Source organism: Cheilinus undulatus, linkage group 22 (assembly GCF_018320785.1).
Source record: "Cheilinus undulatus linkage group 22, ASM1832078v1, whole genome shotgun sequence".
NCBI lineage: Eukaryota > Metazoa > Chordata > Actinopteri > Labriformes > Labridae > Cheilinus > Cheilinus undulatus.
Genome location: NC_054886.1, coordinates 339,731 through 360,308, shown reverse-complemented (window position 1 = coordinate 360,308; position 20,578 = coordinate 339,731). Strand labels below are relative to the sequence as shown.

Sequence of the window (20,578 nt, the reverse complement as noted above, 5' to 3'; positions counted from 1 at the left end):
TCCACATCCCCAGAGCCAGCTTCTGCAGCCGAGGATCAGACCGCCAGGGTCCCCGCCTTCGGCTGCCGCCCAGCACACAACGCACCCGACCTCTATGGCCCCTCCTACGGGTGGTGAGTGCATTGGAGGGGGGGCCCATGTTACTTTTCAGGCTGTGCCCGGCCGAGCCCCATGGGTGCAGGCCCAGCCCCCAGGCGCACGCCATTGAGCCCCACTCCCAGGCCTGGCTCCAGGAGGAATGCCCTCTCCGGGTTGGGAATGAGACCCTGCCCCAAGTGGAGGAGTTCAAGTATCTCAGGGTCTTGTTCACGAGTGAGGGAAGAATGGAGCGAGAGATCGACAGGCAGATCGGCGCAGCGTCTGCAGTGATGCGGTCTCTGCACCGGTCCGTCATGGTGAAGAAAGAGCTGAGTTGAAAGGCGAGCTCTCGATTTTCCGGTCGATCTACATTCCCACCCTCACCTATGGTCATGAGCTGTGGGTTGTGACCAAAAGAACAAGATCACGGATATAGGCAGCTGAAATGAGTTTCCTTCGCAGGGTGTCTGGGCGCTCCCTTAGAGATAGGGTGAGAAGCTCGGCCATTCGGGAGAGACTTGGAGTAGAGCCGCTGCTCCTCTGTGTTGAGAGGAGCCAGATGAGGTGGCTCGGGCATCTGGTCCGGATGCTTCCTGGACGCCTCCCTGGTGAGGTGTTCCGGGCAAGTCCCACTGGGAGGAGACCCCGGGGAAGACCTAGGACATGCCGGAGAGACTATGTCGCTCGGCTGGCCTGGGTACGCCTTGGGATCCCCCGGGAAGAGCTGGACGAAGTGGCTGGGGAGAGGGAAGTCTGGGTCTCCCTGCTTAGGCTGCTGCCCCCACGACCCGATCTCGGATAAGCAGAAGAAAATGGATGGATGGATTATAAAATGTGGCTTAAGAAGTTGTAAAAGGGAATAATAGTGGCAATAATGTGTCAACAGATCCAACAACAGGCAGAGAGTTGCAAGATTTGGTTTAGAAGTGGCAAAACCAGGCAGAAAAAAAGTGGTGGAAGGGTTTGAAACTGACAAAAAATGGGTTTTAATTTGCAAAAATGTGATAAAATTGATTACATTGGTAGGAAAAAGTGATGAAAACGGGTTAAAATTTGGCAAATTTGGTGTAAGTGTAATTTAAAACATATTCCTAGTTTTTTTTAAGATATCTGGAGACCCCCTCTCAGTGTCTCGCGACCCCAAATGGGGTCCCGACCCTAACATTGAGAACCCCTGTTTTAATTAAGGCTAGGCTGGTGAGTGAATACAGAAGCCTCCGAATCAGGCTGCAGACAGAAACACAGAGATAAAGAAAATATGTTGCTCTGGTTCCTGAATCATATCCTGGCCTGCAGGGCCTTTGTGTGTGGAGTTTGCATGTTCTAATTATGCATGGGTGGGATCTCTCCAGGCATCCCGGCTTCCTCCCACAATCTAAAAACAGGCTAGTTTGGTTAAATGGTGACTCTAAAATGCCCATAGGTGTGAGTATGACCGAGTCTGGTTGTTTCCCTGCCCTCAGCCCTATCAGTCCAGGGTTCACCCTGCCACTACAGCCCTCGACTAATGACAGCTTGGGTTAGGCTTCAGCTTCCATGGAGGGATGGATGGAAGGATGGATGGATGCATGAATGGATGGATGCATGCATGGATGGATAGATGCATGCATGGATGGATGGATAGATACATGCATGGATAGATGGATGCATGGATGGATGGATGGATGCCTGAATGGATGGATGGATGGATGGATGGATGGATGGATAGATGGATGGATAGATGGTTAGATGGATGCATGGATGGATGCATGGATAGATGGATGGATGTCGGATGGATGGATGCATGCATGGATGGATGGATAGATGGATGGATAGATGATAGATGCATGGATGGATGGATGGAGGCATGGATAGATGGATGGATGGATGCATAGATGATGGATGGATGGATGGATGGAAGCATAGGTAGATGCATGGATGGATAGATGGATGGATGGATGGATGGATGGATGGTTGGAAGCATAGATGGATAGATGCATGCATGGATGGATGGATAGATGGATGGATGGATGCATGGATGGATCAATGGATGCTTCCATGGATGGAAGTATAGGTAGATGCATGGATGGATGCATGGATGGATGGATGGATGGATGCTGGATGGATGGATGGATGGATGGATGGATGGATGGATGGGTGGATAGATGGATAGATGGATAGATGCATGGATGGATGCATGCATGGATGGATACATGGATGGATGGATGGATGGATGCATGGATGGATGGAATCATGAAGGAATGTACGGATGCATGGATGGATGGAATCATGATGGATGCATGGATGGATGGAATCATGAAGGAATGTACGGATGCATGGATGGATGCATGGATGGATGGAATCATGATGGATGGATGGATGCATGTATAGATGGATGGATGGATGGATGGATGGATGGATGGATGGACGGATGGATGGATGCTGGCTGGATGGATGGATGCCTGAATGGATGGATGGATGGATGGATGGATGGATGGATAGATGGATGGATAGATGGATAGATGGATGCATGGATGGATGCATGGATAGATGGATGGATGGATGGATGGATGGTTGGAAGCATAGATGGATAGATGGATGCATGGATGGATGGATAGATGGATAGATGGATGCATGGATGGATCAATGGATGCTTCCATGGATGGATGGATGCATGGATGGATGAATGGATGGATGCTGGATGGATGGATGGATGGATGGATGGATGGATGGATGGATGGATGGGTGGATAGATGGATAGATGGATAGATGCATGGATGGATGCATGCATGGATGGATACATGGATGGATGGATGGATGGATGCATGGATGGATGGAATCATGAAGGAATGTACGGATGCATGGATGGATGCATGGATGGATGGAATCATGAAGGAATGTACGGATGCATGGATGGATGCATGGATGGATGGAATCATGATGGATGGATGGATGCATGTATAGATGGATGGATGGATGGATGGATGCTGGCTGGATGGATGGATGCATGGATGGATGGATAGATGCATGGATGGATGCATGGATGGATGGATAGATGGATGCATGCATGGATGGATAGATGGATGGATGGATGGATGGGTGCATGCATGGATGGATAGATGGATGGATGCATGGATGCATAGATGGATGCATGGATGGATGCATGGATGGATGGATGGATGGATAGATGGATGCATGGATGGACATGGCAATCATATGATTATGGGCGGGCACATACTGGTCAGCTCTGATTCAGTTGTCAGTTCAATCAGTGAGTGTATGGATTTAATTGTAGTCAGCCCAGTTTTTTCATTGGTTGACTACAGACCTAGACTGTGGGAGATTTCTTGGCAATACATTTAGTGCTAGGATCCTGTAAGTAAGTGCCCTTTTTGCCATCCAAGCTAGGATGGAACAGACCAGGGTGGTTTCTAGCCATTTTGGTGCCCAGGTGAACTTACAATGCCAACTGTTATAGCCGATGTTTTTGGAGCGTTATGCCTGACGAGGATGTGAGTGTTTTCTTTCATGCTTCATTGACTAGAACAGTAAAAAAACGTATTATTCAAGGGCAGTGCTTAAGTGAACATAATATTATAATTTCTTAAACTGAACGTAGCTTCTTTCATTCCGTGTTTTACGTGGATGGTTAGACTTTAGGAGGAAATGGATGCGCGTGTTGTGGGTGCAGGTGGGAGAGAGAGATGACACACTGTACAGACAGGTGTTTAATGATCAGGAAATCAGGGAGACTGGGCAGGTAGGGTGTTAGCTGTCCGACGCAGGGCTCTATCTCAACATCCTGCCTGTTCAGTGCTGTGTGAACAAGGATAAAGAAAACTTGGCATGGAGAGAGAGAGAGAGGGGGAGAGCGGCAAGGTGATGTTGGACTGTTTCACGAACGTGGGGCGCAGAGGTTAGAGGAGTGCAGGAGTTGATGATCTGTTACATTGGTGGACCTAATCAAAATGTTGAGGGCTCATGACGGCGCCCCCCTCAGTGTGGCACCCTAGGCAACGGCCTATATCGCCTATGCCCAGAGACGGCCCTTGAACAGACATTGTGACATCAGATGCAACAGGGAAAGAGGTTTATTTGACACTGTAAATTAGTGTGATTCACATCACCAATGCACAGTAGATCTGTGCTTCACCATGGAGATGTGTAAATTAGACCATGCACAAAAGGATTTGACTTTGGCCTCAAACTAACAGCAGATTCTGTTGATGAAGACTGAAGTGCAATAAAGGTCAATTCTTCAATTTGTATTACATCTCTTTTTACCAAGTCATCGTTTGAAGTAAAAAAATCTAAAAATGTCACTCAAAGTGTATCTGTAATATAAACAGTACTGTGCAGAACTTGTAGGCATGGTTGGGCCAAAAATTTAGGTTGGAGCAAGGTGTAGATGTGATGGGTAAGCTGCCTGCTCAGTAAATGTCGCTCAATAAAACTCAACGGCATTTATTTTATCCAGGCCTGATCACCGCAGTGATGCGTAGAGACTCCTGGCTGTTTTCAGGCTCTCTGGACATCCACAGCACAATGAGGCACTTGTGACAATCTTTCTATCTGCTGCCTGGTAGCCTAGACCAGTGGTTCCCAACCTGGGGTCCAGGGACCTCCTAGGATTTCAGGGGATGTGTAGACTTTGTGTTTTTTTTTTTCCAATAGATTATTTTCTCATGCTCCTGGCAATACACAAGGACATCCAGAGAACGGCTGGGGTTGTGTCAATCCTCCTTCTTACCTAAGTGTGCAGCTGCTTTAATTGACGGGTTTAATGGGTTGTAGGTGTTAGTCCAGAATACTTCAGGGCTGTCTCAGCTGCCTGTTTCAAAATCAGCTTACAGTTAATTAGTAGTTCTAATATGGTGACCACCAGTACCAAGACCACTGATATAATCAGTGAGACCACGTCTATGTTTTGTTTTAGGATATTTCACTATTAGAAGGAAGGTCAGATCCTATTTTTTTGTGATAAATCATTTTGTATTGTCACATTGAAAAAATGCAGGTTGACCTTACCTTTGGTTTAGACTCTGAGTTGTTTTGCAGGACAGGACATGGCTGCATTTTCATTGAACATGGAAAAATAGAAAACAGTGGAAGTATTTCAGACGTTTAGCCTCACAAACCCGGCACCTCAAGTGAACCCAGTCTGCTGATTTCCTTCTGTAACTGCTACAGCTTAAAGCCTCTGAATCTGTTGAGCAAGGATCTGGATCAGGGCCAAAGTTGGCGCTTAAATTGGCAACAAACTTATTCGTATAGCTGTAGCCTCTGTACATTGTGGACAGGAAGTGGGTGACCTTGCTCAGTTGAATTTGGAGGGATTGTACATTCCTGGAAGCGGTGACTGTGTGACAACTTGAAACAGTCTTTCTGCTGCTCTATTAATACACACTAGAACTGTTCCTCTCAGTCTGTGGCCATCTCTGCCTCTCTATCTGTCTTCACCTCCTGTGAGGACTCAAATCAGTCTAGTGGGGTAGTCTGGAGGCGGCAGAGAATCGTTGCTAAAATAATAATGACCCGCACAAATCGACTCTGACACATTAGAGCGGGACGCTGCTGGTCTAGGTGTTAGGACGGGTGACAGAGGAAGGAGGGAGGGGGCTCTATTAAAGCGATTTGATGAGACAGCGGTATCTCTTGAGCCTACACACACACACATCTTCTTAATTGGGTTTAGTGCATGTCTTGGCACTGGACGTGGCCAGTTTTAGTTGAATTAGTCTCCTGAACAGTCATTTACTTCTCGCTGATGAAGTGCTGCTTTGAGCCACGTAGGAGGGGAAAGGGAGGAGGGGTTAGGAGGCCAAATTGTCCCTCCTCCTCCCTTTCTCTCTCTCTCTCTCTCTCTCCCCATACCTCCCTGCATGTCTCTCTATCTCTCCATCTGATGAGGCTCCACCTCTCTCAGGTCACAGCCTCTCACCTGCCACACACACAGGAGCAGCAGCGGCGACAGCGCTGCATTGTAAACTTTCAAACTGCTCCGCTGAATACCAAGCAGCTCTTTGCTCTGCCCTGACTGTCACGTTACACTCCATTTTAATGGTTCAAAGAAAAGACATGGGGCCATACTGCCCTCTGGTGGCAGAAAACACAACCTGCACCCTCTTAGCTCCATTTTTAAGCTCCTAAAAAAGAAAGTGAAAGAGGTGTTTAATATTTTAGGTGTTTCATAAGATGACAGATGTTCAGAAAAGGCAGAGTGCAGCTGTTCTGTGAGGATGAATGAGATTGGACAAGGTCATGGTGTCGACCAATGGCTGATGAGTTTGAGGAGAATCCTGCCACTGGTATATTGTAAAGCAGCCACATTTAACATGTTTACAGATACTTCATTTTACATTGAATGTGCATGTATAATGGTGCAGTTATTATTATTTGTAAATACTTAAATACAAGGCTGCCCATAAGGGGGGATAAAAGGGGGAGCTTTCAGGGGCCCAGCTAAGGGGGGCCCATTGAGGTCAGCAAAATCATGCTCCACTGTATCGTTTATCTGTGATAAACATATTGTATATTCAACCTGGATAATAACCACTCTTATCAAAGAAAAAAGGTTTTTCGTATTTATTTAGCGAAATTTGGCAGCATACTAAAATAACGACAGCTGTTCAATAAAGCACTGGTTCTCAATCTTGGGGTCGGGACCCCATTTGGGGTTGCAAGACACTGACAGGGGGTCACCAGATGCCTTAAAAAAAAACTAAAAATATTTTTTAATTACATTGATGCCACTTTACACAATTTTAACAAATTCTAGCACATTTTCATCACTTTATAGCATAAATTTTGCCAATTTTAGCACATTTTTGCCACGTATTACCTATTTGTGTCAATTTCATACCCTTTCAGACGCTTTTTTCTGCCTGTTTTTTTCACTTCTAAACCACTTTCTGTCTCTAGTTGCCTCATTGTTGCTCTATTAACAGCTTTTTACACCCTTTTTTGTGTGTTAACCACAGTTATCCCATTTTTGCCAGTTTTTATCCATTTTCATCCCAGTCCATCTATTTTTTCGCCAGTTTAATCCATTTTTGTTTTTTGTTTTTTTTTTGTCACTTTTATCTAACTTTTAACCCATTTATGTTCTTCAAAAAAACGAATTTCAACACCTTCCCCACCTTTTTCTGCCATTATTAACTATTTTAAGCAATTTTTTTACCTGTTTTCAATATTTTTTGATAAAAGTTTTTTTTCATCTTAAGAAAGCTTTTTACCACACAAATGAATAGAAAGACATACTTGTGGTTATCATTTAGGTCAAATATAAAATGTGATTTTTACAACATAACTGTACAATGAACCATGATTTTCCTGACCTCCGTGGGCCCCTGGTTTGGCTGGGTCCCAGAAACCTACCCTCTTACCCCTCCTTATGGGCAGCCTCCAGGGTCCTGGGTCTCTGGCACCAAAGGTTGAGAACCACTGCAATAGAGGGACTGAAACGTAGGCACATCTCACTGTTTCCATCTCAATTTTCTGCAAGCTGCGTTCATTCCTTTGAATTCGCTCTACAAATATACAACCATTAGCAGATCTGTTTTGTTGTTGCAATAAAATAAAGTACCCATAAGATAAATCTGTTGGTATAATGCTGCCCCGTGAAAGAAAAGTCCAGATTGCCTGAGTGGACGTATCAATTGAGCTACAGAGTTTCATAGGTCCATACTTTTTTCTATTTTAGGCGCTCGTGAGAACACAGTGGTACTTTGATTTATCAGGCACTTCTGAATGATTGGGATAGAAAAAGAATGTGCTTGTGTTTGTGTAATATTCTCTTTCTTCACTTATTTCTGTCTAGAACAGTATTTCAGTGCAGTGCTGGGCTTTGCTGTTTCATTTCTGGCTGACTATTTTTCCAGCCTTGGGAAAAAAATGATCCAACCTTATCATGGTAGTAAAATTAGATTAAAATGGTCTAACACTAGAAAAGTTACTTTACTTTAAAATCAGTCCTGCAGTGTTAAGTGGCATTACATGTAGGCACCAAAGCTGTCGAAGCACTCGGACGTCATCAGTCACATGACAGCTGTCATTTGATAAACAGGGCTGTGAAAGAGTATTTGCACCCTTTCTGATTCCTGATGTTTTTGCATATTTATCACACTTAATTGTTTCGGATCATCAAACCAATATTTAATTCTCACAAAGACAACCCAATAAATGCAAAATGCAGTTTCTGAATGAATTTTTTTTTAAGGGGAGGGGAGGTCAAAACCTATTTGGCCCTTTGTGAAACAGTTATTTCCCCCATGTTAAATCATGAGTTAACTGTGATTGACCACAGTTACTGTAAAGCTGAGTTCAGTTTCACTGGCTACACCCAGGCCTTATTGCCGCTAGATTAGTTGAATCAAGAAATCTCTTAAATAGAAGCTGTCAAAGTGAAGTAGGCTACAAGATCTCAGAAAGAAACACATCATACCACGATCCAAAGAAATTCAAGATCAAAGAGAAACAAAGTGATTGAAATCTATCAGTCTGGAAAAGGTTACAAAACCATTTCCAAGGCTTTGGGACTCCAGTGAACCACGGTCAGAGCTATTATCCACAAATGGAGAATGGAGTTCATGACTCAACCATAAGAAAGACACTGAGAAAAATGGCATCATGGGAGAGTTCCAAGGCCAAAACCACTGCTGACAACAAAAAACACAAAGGATCGTCTCACATTTGCCAAGAAACATCCTGATGATCCCCAAGACTTTTGGAGAAATATTCTGTGGACTGATGAGACAAAGGTTGAACTTTCTGGAAGGAGTGTGGCCCGTTACATCTGGAGTAAAAATTACTCAGCATTTGATACAAAGAACATCATGCCAACAGTCAAACATAGTGGTGTCAGTGTGATGGTCTGGGGCTGCTTGGCTGCTTCAGGACCTGGACCACTTGCTGTGATTGATGGACCCATGGATTCTGCTGTCTACCAGAAAATCCTGAAGGCCAACGTCAGGCCATCAGTTCATGACCTCAAGCTCAAGCGCTCTTGGGTTATGCAGCAGGACAACAACCCAAAACACACCAGCAAGTCCACCTCTGAACGGATCAAAAAAATAAAAATAAAAAATTAAGGTTTTGTAGTGGACAATTGAAAGTCTGGACTTAAATCCAATCGAGATGCTGTGGTGTGACCTTATACGGGCAGTTCATGCTGGAAAACCCTCCAATATGGCTGAGTTAAAATAATTCTCTGAAGAAGAGTGGGACAACATTCCTCCACAGCGATGTGAAAGACTCATCACCAGTTATCACAAACACTTGATTTCAGTTATTGCTGCCAAGAGTGGCACAACCAGTTAGTTTAATAATTAACCCTTCGTTACTCTCACAGAGAAAGCAACTAAACTCCTGGTAAGAGTAGGAATCATGGGGCTTCAGTGAGTCATTTTGTACATGCACTCCTGTTAAATGGTTTGATTGAAGAATGCATCTCAGCACAAACTCTTAATTCACAAATGAAGACATAGGTAAAATTGTTTGACATTTTCAATATGGATTTTTTTAAATTAAAATATAAACATGTGATTAATAGTCCACATTTTAATTAATTATTGAAGTTCATTCAGTGGAAATATCGGTCATTTGATTGTCCTTGTTCTAAGATAATTGCACAACAAAGGTTTGACATTCTTGGATTTAATCTTCTACTTTGTCCTTTGACATTTATACTTCCCATAAGCAGGGAGAAACATCTGAACATACTGAAGTACAGACAGAATCATTCCTGTAACTTCACCGTCATTTTCTTTGAATATGAAATCCTGCAGAGACTGTTGTGCCGTATCAATACTCATAGTTAAAGGAGTATTAAGGCTCTGAGTGTGATGCTCTACTGGAGGCAGCTAATGGAAATCTATGTGGCATTGCTCAAGGACGCTCTGTGTGATTATGCATAGAACTGCAGCAGGGAAATCAGGAACGGTTAATGAATAATGCTGTAAGTTCACTGACTGTATGTGTGTCAGAGTAATACACAGCTGTATGAAGACATGTATTTATTCAGGTATGCAACATTATTGCATGTAATCTCACAGTAGCAGTGCAGGGTTTAGCCATTTTCTTATTTCATGTTGATGTGAATTTGAAATGTTTCCATCTGTTAATTTTGTGGTTTGAGTGGACTGTGAGGAATAATACCAAACTTTTCCAATCCATCTGAATCCATTCAGATGTATTTTATTCTGTGATTTTACTCAATCAGCCTGTCTGGACTGTACTCTTTATTCTTTTATTTAGGAAGACCCAACATTAACCCACTACGAGGAAAGAAAGTGGCAACTTTTATCAGGCAGAAACCTTGAGCAGACTACACTGGGATGGGTACCTTTCACATTTGAACCATAACAGCTGAGTCAGCAGATGCAGAGCAGTGACTCCCACACTGAAAGAACAGACCCGGGGTGTTCCTTTGACCTTCTAGTCATTTCTCTTCAAATGGCGGATGATGTGCAACATGCCTCCTAGAAATCCCTTTTGTCATTGCTTCTTTTATAAACCAACACTACTTTCTGAAGACCATTAGCATTTTAGGGATGATTAAAACTCAAGCCTGCTGATCTAAATGTATCTGCCACTATAAACAATCAGAGAGCCAGATGAGAAAATGAAAGTAAACTGTGTCCCACCCATGCAAAGTTAATTTCATCATGCTTTCTGCTGCATTATACTTAAGTAACATTATCAGACTCTTCTATAACACTTAGCATGAGCTTTAATGGAACACTTTTTAAAGCCCAAAATGTTTCTTTGCTCATTTATGCTTCTCCCACAACACACAATATAAACGTAACCCAACATAACTTTCTTGACATTTTTGTAGGGGTGTGTACTGAAAATCGGCACCACCATCAACAGAACTGATACCCACTGTACCGAACCACAACACAGATTTTAGCGCTTCATTTCGGTACCTACCCACCCCAATGTGACCCCCCACCCACTCCATATAAGAGACATGTGGGATTTATGTGATCTGTTGGCCCCTTTTCTGAATCATGAATGATACAGATGATATTTTTGGTCTTAATATTTTCATTGCCCTTATTTGCAATTTTTTGGCCATCCTTTCCCTCTTTTGCCACTTTTTGCCCATTTAAGGTGCCTATCACCATTACATGTCACTTTTTACTCATTTTCCCCACGTTTTTGCTGCTTTTTGCCAATTTGAGTCACTTTTCACTTGTTTTCTTTTTTTTTGCAGCTTTTTTTTACCATTATTGCCACCCTTAAGCCATTTTTTGTCATGTCTCACCCATTTCTGAACACGTTTTCTGCACATTTTTTGTCACTTTTCATCCAGTCTCTGCCATTTTCTGCCTATTTTACCCCTGTTCACCCATTTCTGCCCACTTTTTGCATCTTTTTCACCTATTTTGCCAGCTTCAAACTTATTTTTATGGCCACTTTCATCCACTTTTCACCACTTAGATTGTGGCTCTAGCAAAGGTATTTTTCAACAATTTGGCTCTGTGGTTGAGCAGGGTTGAGTAACACTGATATAGAATGATTTATTGCTTGTGTTTGTTGAGCAGTGCATAAGATGTGGAACATATGAATAATTGCATCTTAAATCACAATCGCAATATTGGGAAAAATATATATATATTTTTTTGCAAATCGTTCAGCCGTAGTATTTATTCTCTCTTTTTCTGTAAACTACTGTGACATTTTATGCTGTTAAATGTTGCAGAATTTAGGAACTATTTACTTAAAGGTCGAACTAGGCTATAAACTGTCTGCAGCACATCAGCTGCATGCTCTGTTTTGAGACTATATTAAACTGCTAAACTAAATATATATCAAGATTTAATTCAAATTCATTTAACTATTGGAGTTGGGCTGGTTGGGCCGTGGTGGGCCATCTTGTCTCCTCTCTGAATGAGGCACAATCATGCTGAATGCCATCCTGACTTTCTGGTGAGTCGTGGAACTCAGAATCTCTCTCTGAATCTGCTGATCATATGCCTTCAGATGTATTTATGCCATGACTTGGAGAGCGGAGGCAGCCAAAAGCCAAACTGATGCTTTATACCTCGACTGCCCATCTTAGTGCACACCAAGAGAAGAGTGGCAACAATCAAACTCCACACCAGCCACTGGTGGGCGCTTGATACCAGAGTCTAGAGCGCCCTCAGGCCGCATCTCCCTGCCTCTCTGGGTCAGTGAAGTAACAGTAAGAGCAGAGGTGTTTCCTCCTACGTAGACCTTTTTTCTGTGCTCTCAAAAAGTTCTTGGGAATCAAGTGGTGACGTAACATGCTACAGCATGTCCATGCATTTCTGGTTTCAACTGTTGTGTGTTTGTTTATCAAAAATAATGAGGTGATAATCTTGACATGCTTTAGACAGAACAGAGAAGAGGAAAGGATGAAAAAAAACCTTATGATCATGGCTGTCATGGTTTTATTTTTCCATGCAGGTATCATCCAGAGGGCATGTGTACCGATCTGAGGAAGTTCATCGACGGCCCCAGCAGCTACGTGACTCTACCTGATGAGCTGAAGTCAGCCATAGAGGCCATCACGTACATCGCTGAGGCTCTGCAGGCTGAGAAGGACTACGAAGCTGTGAGTTTGAGTTTGTTATAAAGATCTTCCACCTTTCCTTTCTTTTCCTCGTATCTTCTGGGAGCTATTATTTGGTTTCTGAACTCTGCTTTGTCTTCCGTCTGTCCTCTCCCATTCTCCTTGTCTCTTTCCATTCCCCTCTCTTTTTCCCCTCCTCTTGCTCCATTGCCTCCTTCATTCATCCTTGTCCAGCTGAAGGAAGACTGGCAGTACGTTGCCATGGTGGTGGACCGAATGTTCCTCTGGATCTTTGTCATCTTTACCACTGTGGGCACCTTAGCCATCTTTGCTGACGCTAGCTTCAACCACACACCCACTGACCCCTTCAGAGCCCCATGAGGCAGCGCCACATTTGGTTTTCTTGAGTTGCACCCATTCTGACTTACAATCTCAACTGACAGAGAGGAAGTCACAGTGTTGAAATGATTCTGGCAGTTTCAATTCCTCTTGACAGTGTTCCAGTTTCTGTGTCAAAATACAGCAGACCAACACTTTGAGTCTTGCTAAAATATCAGCTAAAGATTGATCTGATACTTGTCGGACCCAGGCCCCATGAAGTGAGAGTCCTGTGCAACCATCCTTGATTTAAAATCTACGCAAGAGATTTGAAATACCAAGGTCATTTTCTTACATTAAACTTCAATAAAAGGGCTGATTATGTTTTCTGCCTACCCTGAGACAGTTCATGTTTTGACAAGCTGCAGTGAAGACTTCCTGCAAGGTATTCCCAACTTTCAACCTCAGTTACAAGAAAATACATATGGATGAACATCTTGAGGTTTCTCAGCTGAATGAGCAGCAGTGTGAGATACTTTTTAAAGCCTAAATGTTCCTGCCTTAATTACATGAAAATGTCTCACTGCTTAGAGAAGTTAGACGGAGCTCTAGGTAACGAGTATTTCATTTACAGACAGTTCTCATTCATTTGCAGTGTTTTTATGGAGATAAATCTTACCCAGTGGTGTGTTTTTCTAGTGTTTTAGGACTCTAGGTTTGAAGACTGCGGATCCATGGTTTGATTCCAATGTGGTGTTCACACATAAACACCAAGAGAAACCAAATGCTATAACAAGCGAGCCATATGCTTTTTATTTCCTGGGCTGGAATGTGCTGGAGCGTGGCACATGCTTCATGGATATTTCTGCTACCATAGTAATCCTCTCTGTATTTCGGGCACTATATTTTAGCATGGAGGATATTCTTATATTGGATTGTGGAGCAGCATGCCAGCCTGCCTCACCAGCTGCACCAATAGTCTGTGGAATTCCCATTATATAGGAGACATCAGGGTCGTCCTTATGTTCCCGTGGTCTAATGTATTTGAAGGGTGAAGATTTTTAAGCAGTTCCTTTGCATATTAATTAAAAAGAGTGAGATGGTTGTTTTATGGGTAGTTTGAATGATAAGAGCTCTTTCAGCCCATCCTGATTTCATTGAAAAACTTTAATAAGATCAGTATTTCTAAGCCTTACAATGAGGTGGGAAAAGAAAGTCCCTGAAACCTCTGCAGCAGTGATACTCATCGCGTGGCTCTTTTGTGTCCTCATTTGAAATGTTTTTATTCCCCATGAAAACCTTAAAAAAGGGAAACTTTGACATCAGAAATTATCTATTGCAAGTCACCTTTATAATTTTGTTTCCCACACTTATACAGTAGGCCACAGGTGTCAAACTCAAGGCCTGTTGAACAGTTAAGTCCGGCCCACAAGATGATCCCATACTTCTGTTATAACTGGCCCATCAGTCTGAGGTCTGCAGATTTCCTCAAGTGTAAAGATGTGAACTTATCCTTGATGATTAAAGATATCCTTCTTAAGTCACAAAATATAAAAAAGTAAGGAGTAAAAATATTTAGATAAGAAGTCAGGAATGTCGGAAAATTAATTTATTTTAATTTCACATTTTCAATTTAACTTCTCACAATTAGGACACAAACTTAGGATTTTGACTTTTAATTTGATACTTTGAGCATTTCAACTCATGATTTTGACTTTTCATATAATCTTTTGAGCTTTAAGATTCATAATTCTAAATTTTAATTGATATTTTGACCTTTTTAACTAATTATTTTGTATTTTACCTCATATTTTTAACTCCAAACTTTGACTTCATAATCCCATAGTTTGACCTTTAGTCTCACAATTTAAAATTTTCAATCATATTTTGACTTTTAATTTCATGATTTAAAATTTTATTTCATATTTTGACCTTTTAAACTCATGATTTTGACTTTTTTTTTATATATTTGCCATTCAGAAACATTATTTTTCAATTTCAATTTCATGTTTTAACCTTTTTGAATGAATACATTTACTTTTCTTAAATTGTGAGTCTTTAAACTAATTTTTAAAAACTTTTTAAATGTCAAAATCCTTTATCATCAGTGCTAAGTTTTGTTACTTTTCTTTTTGTTTTGTTTTGGGGGTTTTTTTTGTTTTTTTTTTCATATTTTATCACTGGTGAAAGTTTTTGGTTATAAAGGTGACCCTGTTAGGCCCTCAGGTTAGTCCTGAATCCTGAATCCTGAATCCAGAATCCGGCCCCTGCTGTGATTGAGTTTGACACCCCTGCAGTAGACTTTCATTTGTCAAACTTTTTGTCAACCTATATTTTTTCTGTATATTTCTATTGTCCTCATTTGCAGTTGTTTAGCCCCTTTTTCAATTTTTTTGCCACTTTTAACCAATTTATACTGCTTTAAGCCCATTTTGCCACTTTTTTGTGTCATTTTCACCCATTTTTGCCACTTTTATCCTGCTCTTTGCATTTTTTTTGCCCCTTTCTGCCATTTTTGCTCAGTTTTTCATCCATTTAAGCTGCCTTTTGCCATTAAATGCCACTTTTTTCCTGTTTTGGCACTCTCTGCTCATTTTCCCCACCTTATTGCTGATTTTTGCCCATATTCTAACATTTTTCACCTTTACTTTTCCTTATTTTTTGCCACATTTTTGCTGCTCTTTGACCATTTTTACTGCTTTTGACAGCTTGAATCTATTTTTATGGCCAATTCAACCCATTTTTGCCACTTTTCACCACTTGTGGCTCTTGCAAATGTATTTTTCAACAATTTTGCTCGTTTGTTGAGATGTGTTGAGTAACACTGCTCTACTTGGTTTGTTTGGGTAGTTAAAGAACTAAATGTTACATGCCTAATGTGCATTATGGTTGTAGGAAGTTATGCAGTGTTGTGCATTATATAACACTTAGCATTGCATTGCATACATCTGGTTGCATAGGTTACATTGCAAAAGTAAAAGTGCGGTTCATGTGCACATTTTTTATGGCATGCATTACTTTGCAGACATGTCATTGCATTTGTGATGTTATATGGGTGAGGAAGAACTACCAGGATACCTAAATGAAAACTTGGGCCAGTGAAGTGATGTTTGTAATTTAGTTAAAAATAAAAACACAAGTTAATTCTGACTTCTTGTCTCATAGTCATTTGTTGTGGCACTCATCCATTGTCCCTACCATACCATCACACCTGTTAGCTTTTTATACAATAGTATTCTAACCGTACAAGAGCTGGTGTGTTTACAATGGAAAAGGAAATTCCTTTTTTCTTTAGTAACAAAAGAAACATTGCATTAATACATAATGTGCCATAATCCTGTGCAACAGTAGTAAGAGGCCAAGGCTGTTTCCTGGGGGGGCGGGGGTTAGCCCCAGTCAGGGCACCTTACCCTAGCTCTACCTCCCTCTCCCTCTTGCCAGACTCTCTCTTTCTCTTCCATATCTCTTGTGTAGTTGGAGTCATGGTCAGGTAAGTAGAACAGGGAGGTAGAGCATCAGCATGGTCAAACCTGGTTGGGTTCCCACTTGATAACCCTGGCAAAGTGCTGGTTTGTTGCTACCCACCGGTCTGCACGGTTGACTTGTGGAGGCAAATAGCGATGAATTAGGGACTCCTTCACTGAGCGCTGATCCACTTTGAGGGGCACTAGTGCGTTGTGTTATGTAAGAGTCATTCTGTACATGCACTCCTGTTTATTTTATAATGTGAACCAGTTTTAAACACTGTTTTTCACATACTAGGCACACTGAAGTGGTTTTCTACCTCAAAATCTTCTAGTTTACCCATTTATATAATTAATCTAAAAGTCAAGACCATAAATTCCTAATTTTGCATTCATTTTATCTGCAAATCAAGACAATCAGTCGCAATAATTGATTGAAATTCAGCAGTTAAAAGCCTTTGCACTGAGGCAGAAATGACTGAAACATTTAACTTTTGTAGTAAAACATGACAGGTTGTATTATGAGGACATGAAGAAGGGGAACGTAGAGCCTCACACATGTTTGCAGCTCCTCTCCCATGACTCCAGCACACACCTGCCCTTTAATCTTGTGCTTTCACTTTGTTTTTGTTTTTAAATAAAGATCTGAGCGGAGGATATCAAAGGCTCCATCTGTTGTCAGTATGCTGTCGGGAGAGTTGCGACCCTTGCTCTGTCACCTGCCTGCTCTGCTATTAATAATCCTAAATAATCCCACACCCACCACACACATACACAAGTGGAACTGGTCACCAGACACTACTGCATGGGCTTCCCTGATATTTCTGTGTATGAATACACCGGCGCATATATGCAGTGTGAGCTAAAACTGCAGTCATTCCCAGTAGCTCGTGTTGATGGTACTTTGGTATAATGAGCCTGGTTTACACAGGTTATTATCCAACACCTAGCATCAAACAGTATGGGCCAGTGATACTCACCGTGTGACTCTTTAATGTCTAAATATGAAATATAATTCCCCTAGAAAACCATTAAAAAGGAAAACTTTGACCTCAGAATTATCCAGTGCAATTTGTTTCCCACACTTCTACAGCAGACTTTAATTGTCAACCCTGTTTTTTTTGTCTGAATATTTTCATTGCCCTTATTTTAATTTTTTTTACCAATCTTTTCCCTTTTTTTGGCCACTTTTTGTCCATTTAAGGTGGCTCTTGTCATTACATGTCACTTTTCACTCATTTTTCCCCACTTTTATGCTGCTTTTTGCCAATTTTAGTCACTTTTTATTAATATTTCCCTACCATTTTGCTTTTTTTTTTTGCCAATTTTAGTCTTTTTTCACTTATTTTCTCCCCACCTTTTTGCTGCTTTCTGACAATTTTAGTCCCTTTTTCCTGTTTTTTTGCCACATTTTTGCTATTTTTTTGTATGCAATTTATTTATTTATTCCTTTGTCACTTTATACCCAGTTCCTGTCCTTTTCTGCCTATTTTACCCCTGTTAACTAATTTTTGTTCTTTTTATTTTTCCCGCTTCAACTTATTTTTATTGCCACTTTGACCCACTTTTCACCACTTAGATTGAGGCTCTTGCGAAGGTATTTTTCAACAATTTGGCTCTTGTGTTGAGCAGGGTTGAATGGTATAGACAGAGTTGTATTCATAGTGGGAGCATCGGCCTGCAGGAGGACGGTTGAAAACATTCAAACACTCTCTGAACTCTAAACCTCGACCTGATTTATGGCCTTTTTGGGTTTGTGAACTAGATACTCTGTCAAATCCAGAGGATAGTGTGACCTCTGATACAAACAATAATGGAAACTAGAAACAGAAAGAAAGTGATTTGAACAAGGGAACACATTTTTATCTTGTGTAACAGACAAAAAAAAGCATTCACAACCCCATCGAGATCATAAAAGCAGCATGCAGGATCCAGCAAGCAGCGGGATACCGAGTTCATTCCAAGGCCTCCACCTCATCGATCATAAGACTTCTCAGAACTTCTCTCCTCATCTCTGTAGCAACATCATCCATCTCTATTTTTACATCCTTTTGGACATGCTTTGCCTTTAGCTCACTTCAAACTCAGTGTCAGTGAGATGGAGGTGCTCTTTCTCTACTTAGACTCATGAATCCTATACCGCCGCTCCATCACTATTAACAACACCTCACTGCTTCTGCCAACTAGTTTGGTATTCCTGGACTCTGCCTCAGCAACTTTAGGCTGCAAGTTTTCACTCCAGAGCATCCCTGTCTCTGCATCCTTCATCTTCATTGCCGCTCGTGCATTAGCTCTGATGGCTTGGAGGGATATAAAGTCAGATCATCTCACATTTAGTTCACTGAATAACCTTAGGCTCTATTACTTGCACAGTCTTTTCATCTTGGTTTCACTTATCATGTTCATGCTGGCTAATTTTGAATTGCTTTGGACTGACTTGTACTGATAAAAACTTATAATCTCAATTCCAAAAAAGCTGGGACATTGTGTCATATATAAACAAAACAAAACACAGTGATTTGCAAATAATTTTCAGCTTATATTCAACTGAAAAACCATTGTCAACAAAAACAGGACAGTGTTGACTCTACAGATGTAAGTTAAGACTCCACTGTTGACACATCTGGGCCTGAGCTCATCAACATGGACTGACCCGAAGCGGAAAGGTGTCTTGTGATCTGATGAGTCCACATGGCCATCAGCTGGGCTAAAGAGGAAAGGGACCATCCTGGGTGTATCAGTGACCTTGGCATGGGTAACTTGCACGTCTCTGGAAGCACCATTAATGTTGCGAAGCTTGCGAGTAATTTCTGTCGATAATCTTTAGTGCAGTGATTCACAGCTGACATGCATCTTAATCAAATCACATGACTCACATCTTCCTGAATAGGTGGTCTATTTAAGCTGCAAGATTCCCGGTCTCTTCTTCTGCTCTGCCCTGGATCAGCACTGTGCTCTCGTTTCACCCCACCTTAACCCCAGCATCCACCTGTTGGTCTAGGCTGGGGATTTAAGCTGTTTTATTACTACCCCTCAAATTCTGTAAGAAAACCATACAACATGAGGCCGTTATTTGCCAAAATACTGACAGGTAAATTCAGGTTTTGAGCAGTAAGTGCTTCCATCCAGGCTACATCTTTTTAAGAAGACAAGTTTAAACAGCATGCCTCCACATGCTTTTATGAGTTTTTTTGGCCTTTTTGCCTTTTTTTTGATTGGACAGCTGAAGAGAATGTCCAAAAAGCTGCTAAGATCTACCTGCATCCAGCGTGTCAAGGACTTTAGTCTCAGTAGCATCTGTTCTACCAACTGAGCTGAGAGCCCCTCTGTGGTTCCCTCTTCACCTCAGGTTGCTGCCTCTTATATTAAGGCACATGTTAGACCAGTGATCCTCAACGCGTGGCTCTGGAGCCACATGTGGCTCTTTAATGTCTTAATTTGAAATATAATTCACCCGAAAACCATAAAAAAGGGAAACTTTGACTTCAGAAATTATCTACTGCAACTCACATTAATCAGTTTGTTTCCCACAATTACACAGTTGGCTTTAATAGTCAACCAATAATGTTTGTCTGTGTATTTCTATAGCTCTTATGTAAAAATGTTTCCCTTTTGTCAATTTTTTGCCACTTGTAATCCATTTTTACCACTTAAAACCCACTTTGGCCACTGCTTTTTGCCACTTTGTACCCATTTTCCTACATTTTTTTTCAATGCTTTTTGCTTGTTTTGGTCACTTTTCACTTATTTTTGCCATGTTTTTGCTGCTGTTTGACCATTTTTGTCACCTTTATCTCATTTTTTGTCACATCTCACCCATTTTGCCATTTTAAGCCAATTTTGCCCCTTTTCACCAATTTTTTATCCTGTTTTTTTTTTAATTTTTCACTCTTTTTTTCCCAACTTTATCTCATCTAAGCTGCCTTTTGCCATCAAATGCCACTTTTCCCCCATTTTTGCCAATTTTTGCCCATTTTTCCCACATTTTTTCCTGCTTCTCTCCTTCTTAGTCACTTTTCTACTCATTTTTGCCATGTTTTTGCAACTTTTTCATCATTTTTGCCAACTTTATCTAATTTTTTGTCTCTTCTCACCCATGTTTGCTTTTTTATGTCAATTTTGCCCTTTTTCAATCGTTTTTGTCACTTTTTTACTGCTTTTGAACATTTTTTGCAACCTTTAACTTAGTTTTATTGAC

The 20,578-nt window shown here is 41.3% G+C and overlaps 1 protein-coding gene across 1 annotated transcript in view; it reads left to right on the top strand.

The window, feature by feature from the left end:
• The window catches only part of chrnb1 (cholinergic receptor, nicotinic, beta 1 (muscle)), a 46,538-nt gene extending 32,143 nt beyond the window's left edge, over positions 1-14,395 (top strand). Inside the window, exons 10-11 of the mRNA XM_041778927.1 lie at positions 12,493-12,640; positions 12,833-14,395. Coding sequence (XP_041634861.1) covers positions 12,493-12,640; positions 12,833-12,979 — 295 coding nt within the window. The 3' untranslated portion in view covers positions 12,980-14,395. The remainder of the gene's footprint in view (positions 1-12,492; positions 12,641-12,832) is intronic.
• Positions 14,396-20,578: the final 6,183 nt, after the last annotated feature.